At 41.7% G+C, this 13151-nt stretch overlaps 1 protein-coding gene across 1 annotated transcript in view; it reads right to left on the bottom strand.

Annotated features, from left to right (window-relative positions):
- The window catches only part of SLC22A15 (solute carrier family 22 member 15), a 30411-nt gene extending 18341 nt beyond the window's left edge, over positions 1–12070 (bottom strand). The window contains exon 1 of the mRNA XM_066175289.1: positions 11984–12070. Within this exon, the coding sequence (XP_066031386.1) occupies positions 11984–12070 (87 nt within the window). The remainder of the gene's footprint in view (positions 1–11983) is intronic.
- Positions 12071–13151: the final 1081 nt, after the last annotated feature.

Here is a 13151-nt window from a genome sequence, read left to right as displayed (position 1 = left end):
GTCATGTACAGCCCCTGTCTACCAAACAGCACACACTGAAGAACCACAGCTTTAACAAAGTGGTTCTCACACTTTTTATGTGTCAGATATTTGAGAGAAAAGAAATTCCCCTCCTGAGACCTTTCCCTCAGTCAGACAGCCCCAAACTCCCACTCACAGCAGGTACAGACCATGGATGGGAAGAGTTATTAGACATCCTAAGGAGGAGAAAACCCCTATTCTTCAATGCAAGTATATTACTCTTATATCCTCTCCTTCCACCTGTGTTATTCACTCCTCTAATTGGGTATTTGGACTAGATCTCCTCCTCATGGTTTCACATCTAATCTTTCCCAGTTTTGACAAAATTAATTCTTTGCTCACTTTCTACCCTCTGTGGACCTGTTTTACTCTTAGAAGAGACAAAGACAACCATGTGAACACACACATGCATTTTCTATATACCTACATATTTACAGATACACACAGGGTCTAAATAGTGATCAACAGCCACTTTTGTTTAGGAAAGAATAAATAAAACTGCTGGAAACTCCGACATTTCAAGCCTGGTCTAGAGCTGGCTTGCTGCTGCTTGCTCAGAAGAACATTCATAGGTCACAATACAACTACAGCTTAAAACCCCGTGGTTTGAGACCAGCTTGAACACAGAAGTGGCACAAATTCCACAAGAGAAAATGGATCATAAAGTCTTCAGAGGGACAAAAGGCATTGCTAGTACCAACCCCACATACTCTCCAAATAAAACTGCTTCATCTCAAGCCCTCACTGAGGGACTATAACTTGGCACACTGGATCCTGACAAAACAAACTAACCTCTTCCTCAATAAAACCCCCTCATTCATGCCCTTCCATTCTTCAAACTCTATATTGGTACCTCCTGAACAGTCCTTGTTCTGCTCCCAGCATCTCCTCCCTGCACCCTCAGGAAGAATGTACCCACAGGAAGCCCCCACAGTTCTCTCGGAAGGCTGCTTCACAAATAATTCACAAAACTGGGAGAACCATTGGTACAAAAAAAGCAGCCTGAGGACCTCTGAACTCTGATGCAAGCAACACCAGATAATACTGCTCTGTTCTGTACAACAGCTGAGCAGCTGGAGTTACACCCAGATCTAAATGAGAATTATTACTAAACTAAAACAGAGTCCCAAGTTAGTACCTGAAAGCAATTTTTCCCATCAGCTCCTCTTTGTATTCTACATGGTCAACTGCTACTTTAGTGGCAGGAGGTAGATAAATATTTTTTAAATGATTCTCTTTCCATTTTCCATTAAAATTATCAAATATCAGAAGAAATTCGGAAAAATACAGTTAACTGTTATTATTTAAGCTAAAGAACAACTCCTAGATCAACAGCAATGAAAAGTAAAAGAACTCATCTGGGAAAGAAGGCAATGACTAAAATCACACGGGAAAAGAGGTTTTAAAAAGCTGAGTAGCCATGTTGCTAGGGATGTGTGGATACAATACTCTCAAGGACAGCTTGAAATTACTGAGAAATGAGAATTACAGGTCATGATGTGTGGTGCATCCCTCTACTCTGACTCATTCAGACAATTCTGTGTCAGGACTAAGTGATAAAATCCTTGCTTTTGTCTTGTGAAATAAACATATTTTTGAAGTAGATCAAGAAACAAAATCCTCAAGGCATTTGGTTTCAAGAAGAAAACCTAACACACTTCATTTTTGCACTAGGTGAAACCAGCTACAGAAAACTGGATAGAAAAATAAGCAACTGCAGGCACATGGACAAACACTACAGGGTTTTTTCAATTAAAAAAAACACCCCAACAATCAGCCTTTAGCATCCTAGTGAGGCACCAACCAAGGATATCACAAAGATAGAAACACTTTCAATTGATCAGTGCAATCAGCAAACCATATGAAGGTGGAGATGTGTTTTCATATTATCAAATAGTGTTGTTCTATACTCAAGTTCACTGAGTCACTGCTGACACAAAACTCTCCTTCCTAGTGAGCACCTGCCTTGTATTTTGGGTAAGAGGTACAGTAAACCCTATTAATTTTATTGAGGAAACAAAACAAAGCCCACAAAACACCCCCCAAAATTCACTGACAATTCTGAAGCTCAGAAACATTTTCTAGAAGTGATTTTAAAAACACGATGAAGGTAACTCTAGACTTAATTACAAAATAAAGTTTTCATTTAAGTAAGAGTTGTGTTAATGAATCTGAAGATTCCTCCCTTAAGAATTCTAAATGCTTGCACTTAACAGTAACACAGTTGTGCAGACTGGTGAACAACATAAAACAGTAACAAATCAAATAGAAATGTTATATAACAACTGTATAAAATGGCTACATTATATGCACTGTGGCAAACAAAGTGCATCATTTTTCATTTTTTCTATAACCCATGTCAAGTCAAATATATGTCATTTAGTCTATAGTTCCAGTTCATAAAACATTTTAATTTGCTCTATATGGATGTTAACAGTTCCCTACCAAATTCCCTGCACTGATCTGTATTAATCAAGATGAATACCAAGCACAGGGGGACAAGGCACCAGCTCCCAGTCACTGATGATGAGATGCTCAGAGTTCTGCTAGTTGAGGTTTCTCCTGTTTGTTAATATTCTCTTTAGGTTAAAATCTCATAGTCTGCTAAATTAGAAGAATGTAGTGTAAGGGAATTTATTAAAAGACAATGCCCTAATAACCTGTAAACTTTCACGTTGCCTGCTAAGTAGAAGGGATTTTAGTTAGCCAGTTAAAGCTATTTCATTCACAGATTTTGAAATTAACTTAAAATTAATATTAATAGAAGTGCCTGCCATGTCTTGACCAGCTTTACGGATGTTCTTTTTCATAATAAATTACATCCAAGAAAGATGTAGAGCCTTTAATAAGACTAGCAAGGAAGGGGGAGAGTGAATTTAAAGTTTCCTTTGTGCATAGTGAAAATGAACACAAAACTAATTTAAGAAACTCTTCTCGACCTCATAATTTACCCATTATGAATCACAAATGAAAAAACAAAAGCAAGATTTCAACTCCAGGAAGAGTAGCTTTCAACCTTTTTTAGTCTGCTTATCAGCAATTCCCACCTAGCCTGGTCATTCTAGACAAGTATCAGCTGAAGCACTCATTGCTGAACAAAATAATGAGTGAGACAGTAACTTCTGACCTTTCAAATACAGTAACATTAAAACTGCACCCTGAGGAAAGACAGAAATTAAGGAAGAACAATGAATGACCTTGCTCTGGTAGAAGTTTTTAACAAAGAGATGGTTACAGTTCAGGATTAGAATAATTTCTTCTGAACCCATGACAAGCAGCTGAAAAGCTGGAGGGCAACCTAATTTTTGAAAATCTGATGATCTCATCTGCTTCAAGTCATCTCCAAAGGGTGATTTGGCTTTAAATCCACATTATCTTTTCTCCTCAGTAACTCCTATGTAGAAAAGCCCTACAATGTCTTCTTGCTGCAAAATTATTATTTGCTGCTGACAACACATTCCTCTATGAAAGTATCCTTCCCTTCCTGGTGGCACAGTAAGAGGGAGAACACCATAAGACAGAAGGAAAAGCTGTCGTAGTTAAAGAGAAGAATCACCATGAGCAGGAGAGAACAACATCTCAAGCCACTTACCAAGCCCAGACCCACTCTGACAGGAAATACTTCCCATGCAGAATGTAACCATTGTTGGTTATTACCTGTGACTTATCAAGGACAGAGCCAACACATATTTTGAAAGAACTGAGGGTTTCTGCAGAGAAACAGAGAAAAGCTACACAGTTTAGAGTTTTTAAGCCTGAAACTGCTGGCCCCCAGAATCCACAGCAAAAGGTCCAAAATCTGTTCAAAACCTTACATAACATTTAGAAATTCTTTAACATCTACAATGAAGACAAACACCGCACAGCAGACCACAACTCTTAGAGCCTCGCCTCCTACACGTTTGTGGAAAATGCCCCTTTAGGTTCCCCCTCCTGTTTCAAATATCCAAGCACACACCTCTCAGCTCTGTTTCATGCTCAGTGTTATTGTGGTAGGCAGTGGCAGCAGCAGGGTTTATGGTTCCTGCTCAGCCTGGGTGCCCACGAGTCAGGTGACTGCTGCCATGCTCAGGCAAGGGCTGCTTTACTTTCCACGGGCAAACACTGGTGCCTGAAGAGCAAATACCTTCATTGTACATCCATCCAAGTGACTCCTGTGTACACACCTGTGTCTGACAGGGCCATGGGAACACAGCACCCTCACTCACATGGCAGGCTGACAGATCTCTGAACGTGAATCATGGAGCTGGAAGGGGTATTTTTCTGCCTTTAAAAACACAGGGTAAAAATAAAGCCCAGGGACTGATAAGTTAAAGAACCAAGGCAATACACATGAATCAAAATGACAAAAAGTACTATTAATACTACCTCTGCTTCAATAGGAATATTCAAGGAAGTCAAACTACATTAATGTGCAATCAAGTGCCACAATTCCTCAGTCAAATACCAGCTACATAGTTTCACCAACATCGCATCAGAAGTGCCACTCCACTCTTCTTATGAGGAAAAGGATTTGGAAAATAATAAAGCAAAGAAGTGCTGAAAGTTCCTATTCCAGTTCATGAATACAATGCAAAGCAGACCAGGAGTGGATAATTCCAATGGTATTATAGGCTAACATGAAAAAAAGCCAGCAACTGCTGGCAAAAAAAAAGCAGGAACTGTGGGCTGACAAGTATCAGGCAGAGTTTAGTCCTGCTTCCACAAACTTGATTAATCTTTTGTCTGTGTTTCATGTTCGCCCCTCTTTCTCTTTGTGCCTTCCAGCCTGTGTTGGCTATAAACTTATCTGAGTCACAGGTAGTATTTTAAGAGATCAAAGTCCTCACCTCTGCATGACATTTTGGGACACTGCCAAGGAGTATTGGGTGAGCATCTTGGTCTCAGAGAGGCAGTTCTGCTAAGACTGTAAGAAAAGCATATTCTTGGCTAAAGCATTTAACTTATTTACTGATTTAATTTACTGATTACTTCCAAAGTTTTTGTTTAAGTACCCAGACTAAAAGACAATGCTGACATTTGTATAAGCTACTTTCATTTATTTATTCATTTTAAGGACCTGTCTGAGGGTAAGCAATTAGATCTACTTGTGTTTTGTTTATGGGGTTTTTTAAAAACAAAAATGTCTTCTGTTTACTACTATTTCAGAGCAACATGATACCCCAGAACTGAAAAAATATATTTTTCCAATTTCATCGTGGAACTTGCTAAACCACTGATTTTCAGCTTACAGCCTACAGGCCTCAAAAATCACTGAATTATTCCTTAAAAGTGCTCAGAAAAATAATTAAGAATTACAAAGCTGTTTCAGCACTCTTAAATTTACTGTAAAAGGGCATAACCTCTTCAGGAAGAAGTCTGTCAGGGGTCTACAAATTTAAAGATATTAAAGAACGCTGGTATTTATATATTTTTAAGACACCAGTAACTAAACATCACACCACAAAGTTTTGTAAGCCATACACACAACTCTCCATCTTTCTTTATATGAGGATCTCAAAACCTTCATTGAGCTTTCCAAGGCAAATTCTTAACACCTTTTCACCCTGAGCCCACCATGATCAGGAAAACGACCCGGTGAACGGAATGTTTAAACAGGTTAGACTGCAAACTTAGTCAGAGATCATACTGTAAACAGACAAGACCTAGAAAACAGATGTTATTGCTCCAGAGGGACTCCAGTCCCGCTGGGCTAACATTTGGAAAAAGCAAACAGGTTTTGGTTAATGCAAACACTACACAACAAGCACTACCATAAAGAAGTACTTATATTAACTACTCCAGTTGAAATAACAAAGACATTTGAGAACATAATACTTTATCTATGTCAGAAATAAAGAGCAATTCTCTCATGCAAGTGGGAAACAACTATTCTGAGTTCAATTACACACCTACTAATTTTCTCACCCAAGAGGAAAGGAATTTAGAGCCACTAAAATGGAGATGTGTCAGTGAGGAGTGCCTTGATATTGCTAGTGGAAAAACACAGGTAATTTATTGCCTACAAAACATGGGAAGTTAGAGACTGTGTGTACACAGGGGCAGGAAATAAGGAAGGGGAGATACTGTGTCATAATACAAATATTTTTAACCCATAGTGTTTGCTACCCAGTAGAATTATGCCTGCTAACTCCCAGGCTGCTCTTCAAGGGTGCTCAGAGGACAGACTGGCTAGATGGATTGCTGTTTGCCAGGCTGAAAGGCAAACAGCAGAAGATGGGATTGCTTCAGCTCCCACTGCCTCCAAATATCATCCCATTGCACCAAATATTCTATGAAATAACAACTTTATTATCAATAATCTGAAAACATCTCCCCATATGTTTTACCCACAGCCCATACAAAGACAACAATCACTATTGACACAGTGCCTGCAGGCACCTTCCATTCCCCACTGTTAAAAAGACACTTCAAAAATCAAGGCATTCAGCCAGAGCTCCAGAAAAGAGCCCCAGAGCAAGTTCCTTCTTACAACTTCACTCTACACACCACATAGCCACTTTTCTTTTTTTTAAAAAAAAAAAAAAAAAAGAAGAAAGTTGGGCTTTGGTTTGCTTTTGGAGTTGGTTTGTTGTTGTTTGGGGGTTTTTTGTTTGTTTTTGTTGTTGTTGTTTTTTAACAGGCAGAATACTCTGCTACCTTCCCTCTCTGTTGGTAAGTCTTCAGAATGTCTGCTCTGTGCCTCTCCCAAAACTCATGCTTCCTGCACTAAATCTGAGAGTTAAGGACCCCACTGCTAATAAGGCATATCACAGCCCAGCATTGTTATTTCAGGTTTTCTGCAGAAAATACCATAATATCTGCATCAGCTGAATTCATGTTTTTAAGGTTATAAATGTAGTATCATTAAAAGCAGGTGATTGTCTCTCTTAGGGAAGTTAGTCATAAATCTGAAAGAAGGATGAAGAGACCAAGGATTGTTGGTCAACACCACTGAAATCAAATGTTACAAAGAACTACCTTTTTTTTTTCTTGAAAGATTTCCCCCACCCAGTTGAAGTAAATGGTAGGATTTGTCTTCACTTAGAAGTTCCATCAACTTTCATATGGAAATATTCTTAGCCAAATGAGTAGCAGCACATCTTTATGCACCAATAACTTAAATACTCATACCCACCTCATTTATTTGTCCTCCCAAACAGAAGTATGCTATACCAGAACAAGGACTTATATGCAGTGATGCAAGTACTCTAAAAGCCTTCATCGTATTTACACGGACAGCAACACCATCCTTCAGTATAACTATGTTCTGAGTAAGACACAACGCACAAAAAGATGTCGGAATACAAAGCTTTCCACAAGAAAAAACATTTGGGTCCCTACTTTTTATGTTTGTATTCATGCCACATTTGAAACCTCTCCTCCACGGAATTGGCTGCACATGTCTGACACACATTCTGCAAATGCTTTATTCAGAACCAGAGAGACTTAAAACTCATACTTCTCTCACATACAGAAAAAAACCCAAACATTGAGGTAATCAAACTCAAAAAAGATTACACAGAAATTCTGAAAATCTTTTTTATACCTGCCACCTTGCTCACTTACCTTACAGACACTGGTACTTGAGCTGCGCCTAAGTTACAGCGCAAGTAACTTTGGGTAAATGCCAAACCTGTCATGATGCCTGGAACAACTGCAGCACATTATACCAGAGTTGTAATGCAATTTGTGAAATATCCCTCTCCTTTCTTAATTTTAAATTGTTCGTTACATTTCCAATTTGTTTTGTTCTTCCTATTCAGATAAAGTCCAAATAGTATACATCATCAAGGACTGGGAATAAGCTGTTCAATGTATGATCAATTCTGGCTGGTTCATGGAAAAGTTTAAAAGATTCAAGCAAATGTAAGTACTGAAAGAAGATTCACTGACTTATTGTCATTGCAACTACAGAGTGATGTCTCACACCACTAAGAGGCAGAGTATGTACAGGGCATAGACAAGAAATACCGAGAAACAGTTAAGCAAAGTTTCATAGGGGATCACATCTGCATCCTGTCTGAAAACAGACACTATTTCTTCTGAATTATATCTAGAGATTTGGATTGAGCCTGCCTTACTTAAGCCACATGTCCAAGAATGTGCTTTCCCTCAAAACATTTGTGCAGATGGGATGATTAAAGACCATCTTACTGCACTGGGATACTGTAATGACAAAGTCATGCATGATATTGTTGTCAACAGTATTGTTAGCAGCACCACTTGTTACAGCTACACTGCATCACAAACAGTTTAAGGCAAAGGTGTAATCCAAGCAACTTAATGTAACTATCTTAACTGTTTTTACATCCTTCTTTCAGTTAGTAAGGAGTTCCTAAGATGGATGGGAACAACCACCCTTGGTAATTATCCATATTACCCTGCAATGCACATTACTCATCTTAAGGCAAAGCCTTTTTCAGCTGTGCAAACAAGAGCTCCCTTTTAAGCTTTACCATGTTTTTTAAAGCCTTTCAGTAGAGGTACAGTAAGAGCACATTTCCATTCTCAGTTTGGGCTTGGGCAATCCTGTAGCTCCGATTCACTGGTACAGGCCAGACTTGTTCAACCACAAATGTCGAACCACAAGAGACAAAGAAACTTTTTAAGTATGCTTGTATGCTCTCAAGCATCTGATCGAGGTGTGGGATTTTGTCTCACGTTGCTACACACACTAAACAAACACCAAAAAGACTATTCCTTAATAATACTTCTGTATAATTTTTTCAAAAGGTTGTGACAACCTTTTCAGTAATGAACAGGTATCAAGTACTTACTTTTAGCTCAAAATAAAGTCCTAAGTATTTTAAGAGTTATCAGCTCCCTTTGTTTCTTCCTCACTTTCTTAAAGATATACTAGAAATGCAAGATTAATCCAACCCTTTTTTCACATCATTAGTCAATCTTCACATTCTTCAGGTAGATCCAGTCTTTCTATAATTCCATGTTATATGTAAAAACATTTTTCTACATTAGTTGCAGTTAGTCCATTATAAAGTTAGCAACCATTGCTCCAGAACACGCCTAAAAATCTTCCAAATTCCCATTAACTTGGCAGTGAATAGGCCAGGCATACCAAACATACAGTAACAGCTCAGCAGGTTAATGAATAACAGCAGCAGGTAGCAGAGGAACAATAGAAATCAGGGAAGATGAAAGAAGGAGCCCACAAGACTTATACTTAATTTAGTTTTACACCGATAACACAGAAAAACACTATTCTAATTACAAGCAACCTGGAGGTCTTTTGTCAGAATGTCAGTAAGCTCATTCCACAGATCAAGTACCAGTTCACTCAAGCCCACCTGAAAACTGACTCGTGGCAAGTCTCACCACTATAGACAGAAGTGTTTGGTAGAGCTTGACTTCAAGAAGGTCTGCGTGCTAAACTATGTCTGTAACTAGAATTCAGAGACCAGACACACTGGTGTGTCACTGAGGATACATGGTGGAAATAGCTTACTGTAGAAATTTGTATTAAAAAAAAAAAACAACAAAAAAACCCCACTAGAATGAAGGAAAGTACTTAAAAAGTATGAAACTCAGAGAGTAGTAACATGCAATGATGAAAAAGCATAAAAGTCTACAAGTAAAGAAAGTGCACCTGCTGGGAATCTTACTGGGAAGGGAAAGTACAGAGTCTAAGCTCTGGATATTGGCAACAAAGATGAAGGGACTTGACACAGCAGACAAACATTTTTCACACATCGAGTATTCCTACCTTCAAGAATGTAGAAATATTTTTTTATGCCAACACAAAAATATAGGCCAACTGAGGGAGCACACAGAAAGGGACAAGGAAACTAGCAATAAAATGGAATAATCATGGCACAGCCAGTGATACAGACTACCAGGAGTTCTCATTCTGCTGCCATATGCTGCATCTAATCCACTACAGGAGCCCACGATTACCCAGATCTACATTCTACGTCACACACAAGATACATTACCTACCTTTGGGTCTATCCTCCAAAGGTTGATGATAAACCCGACAAAAGACTAACAGCAGCCGATGAACCTGCCTTCAGTCTTGCTCTCGCACATCCCAGTGACACATTATGTAACTTGGCACCAATAAAGGAACACAAAAAGCAATCAACCACCCAAGCAGGAACCAGCTAAGTCCACATCTACTCATGAACTGAGAGACAACAAGCTTCTAAACTCCTTACAGACTCCTGTGCCTGCATTATCTGAAGTAAAGAAAACCTACCAGTCAGAGGATGATATTCATTGGTACAGGTCAAGAATTAAAGATAACATGAGAAGGAAAAAAGCAAACCTGCAATCATCTCTTCTTTAGTTATTCTGAATTAGTTCCAGGATGTGCAAAGATCCTTCTGGTTACTTCTTCCATGAGAAATGCAAGTTAATCCGTTAAAAACAAAACAAACGAACACAAACATTACAGAACAGATGACCCATACTAAAAGTTAAGGAAACATAGAGGACTTGACAGGATTTGCAGCTCATCCCAGAACATGACCAGTGCTGGAAGAAGTAAGTATTGCTTCCTTAATTCTTAATCTTCAGTGAACATATACATTTTCTAGCCAGATGACCAGCAGAACAATCAATGTCTAATTTTAAGGAATTAATCAGATAAATCAGTATAAAAAGAAAGAAGGGGAAAAAAATACAAGGAAATAGAAACCTACAAAGCTTTTACTGTTTATCATCATAACTTTGCAACCAAGTACAGAGTTCCCATCCAACAGGACTGGGCATCTGAACTTTCTCTGGTCATCTTATAAAGCTTCTTAATACTTCAGTCAGTCTAGGGGAAGTAGGGGTTGCCAGGAGAAGACATCTTCAGTCTCACAGCTCATGACTGGAAGTTCTTGATTATTACAAAATATGGGTCAGCAGAGAAGGGAGGACATTTAAGTTCTCCTCTTCCTTCCTGTAACTATTAAATTTCCACAGTGGAAGTAACCCAGCACTTGTCAGTTTAGCTGAATTCATGACAATGAAGATTTTGATGCTAACATGGGGTAAATCAGACTTCTGTCACATTCAAACCATACTTCAGTCCTATGCCTGACTGTGACAGTACACGTATTATTCTTGTCTTCCTTCCCTGTCCTCACAGGAACATGCACAAAGATGAAGCAAAATTGAAAAGCGACAAACATGGCCACAGAGCACATCACTTGCTCAGGCAGTCTCTGAAACTCTCTCTCCAGAGAGAGTCTGTGTCTCCTAGAACACTAATAGTTTTCTTCTTGCACTCTACTGTTATTTTGGACTCCACTTTTATCACAAAACTTAGCAGAGTTCCAGCTTTGTATCTCACAAACCTGACTACCCAAAATGTAGGGCCTCATTTAAATACCTAACGGAGAGACACTGCCCCTGTACTCTACAAGGTAAGTCAGGGCAAATCAAGACATCATCACCTGTCAGCTGGTTACATGAGAGCTTCCGTACACAGAGCTATCAGTGGCCACCTGCCACTTTATCAGTGACAATCAAGCCACATGCAACCTAGAAATTCCCAGTCTAGCCCATTAACCCTAGGTTGTGCAGGATTCCCAGCAGAGCCTCTTACAGAAGTCCACGTCTTCCGGACCAGGTCACGGAAACCTCAATTTAATCTCAGCCAGCCCTTCACCTGACCAGCTCCTGATGTGCTACACGAGCGACACAAGGTGTAATTGCTCAGGCAACGTGGCACAGAGAGCATCAGCTGCTTGCCCCAAATTCACTCTGCAGAACTAAGCGCTGCCTTTGGGCAGAGGTCACCTGTGTCCCAGGAGCGCAGCACGCTACTGCAGGACAGACCCGGAGGGGAAGACTTCCTAGTGCTACCAGCGGCCGTCAGCAGAAGCCTTCTCACACCAGCCTTCGCACTGGGCAGCACTCACCGCAGGGACACCACCCAACATTTTGGGAAAAGCTGTCCACCGCACCCAGGGCATCCCCCTCCCGGCACTGCTTCCCCTGGAGACATGAGCGGGCGGGAAGGGCGGCCTCTCACCTGGAGGAGCACGGCCAGCAGGACGCACAGGTACACCTGGTAAGGGCCCATCTGCCCCACCAGCGGGAACGCCTCCTCCACCTCCATCCCGCTCCCCGCCCGCCGCGCAGCTCCCACGGGCGGCCGCCGAGCAGCGCATCCCCGGGGCGGGGCGGGGCGCGGAGCGGCGGCCGGGCCCTCACGGAGCTGGAGCAGAAGGAGAAGGAGGAGGAGGAGGAGGAGGAGGGAAGGGCGGGAGGCGCGATGCGGTGCTCTTGCGCAGGCTCCGGGGAGAGCAGCCGGGATGCGGCCGCCTCCCTGTTTCCCGGGCGGCCGCCGGGGAAGCGGAAACGCGCTGGAGCTCAGCGCAGGCGCAGGGCCCGGGATGCCGTGGTTTGGGATGGGGCGTGCGGGGTGTAGGGCTGTGTGAGAGCGCTGTCAGGCTGGCAGCGCCGAGATGCCTCGGTCGGGTCCCCAAGAGCGGGCTCGGCGCTGGGGAGGTGGGTGCGAGGTGCAGGGGGAGTGTGCCTGCTAGGGTCACACCTCGCACAGCTCTTGGGAAGGGGCGCAGAGGTGTTGCCTCCGGACCCTTGGTTAGACCAGGGCAGCACGCTGGCCCTGCGGGCTGGGCGAGAAGGCTGCTCTGGGTCCATGCTGGCGAGGAGGTGCGGGTTTTATGGCATTGCCCGTACAGCAGCTGGGCTCCCAGCGTCTAGTTTCATCCAGCAAAGCACAGTGGAGTCACTGTGCGCCCAGCGAGTTTGCACCGTACTGAACAGCCCTGTGCCTGGGAAGCTGTACCCGCATAGTGCACGCCGCTTAAGTTCCATCAGTACACAGAGAACCCCAAAATGCTGACACACCTCAGCTGTGGAATGTTTTGTGATGATGCTTCAGAGCGTACTTGCCGATAGTTTGGGGGGGGGGGGGGGGGAAGAAAAAAAAAAAAAGGCAAGCCGAATCTGACATAAGGCATGAAGGTGCCACTAGAGGTCAGTTCTGGACCCACACAAACCTCACTGTTCTTGATTTAATGCCTGGTGAGGACATGCCTCTCTCCATTACACCAGTCTCTACAAAACTGTAGTTGTAGTGTATTGTATGGAAAGAATTTTGAGAGCCTTCATTGTGAACGTGGGGTAGAAGTTCTCACTTAGAAGAAAGGGGACTGGTTTGGGAAGGAGCATGA

Source organism: Chamaea fasciata, unplaced genomic scaffold (assembly GCF_029207755.1).
Source record: "Chamaea fasciata isolate MVZ Bird 193981 ecotype frontalis unplaced genomic scaffold, bChaFas1.0.hap1 SCAF_2, whole genome shotgun sequence".
Classification (NCBI taxonomy): Eukaryota; Metazoa; Chordata; class Aves; order Passeriformes; family Sylviidae; genus Chamaea; species Chamaea fasciata.
Note: the sequence above shows the minus strand (reverse complement) of the source record. Positions and strands in the feature narration are given on the sequence as shown.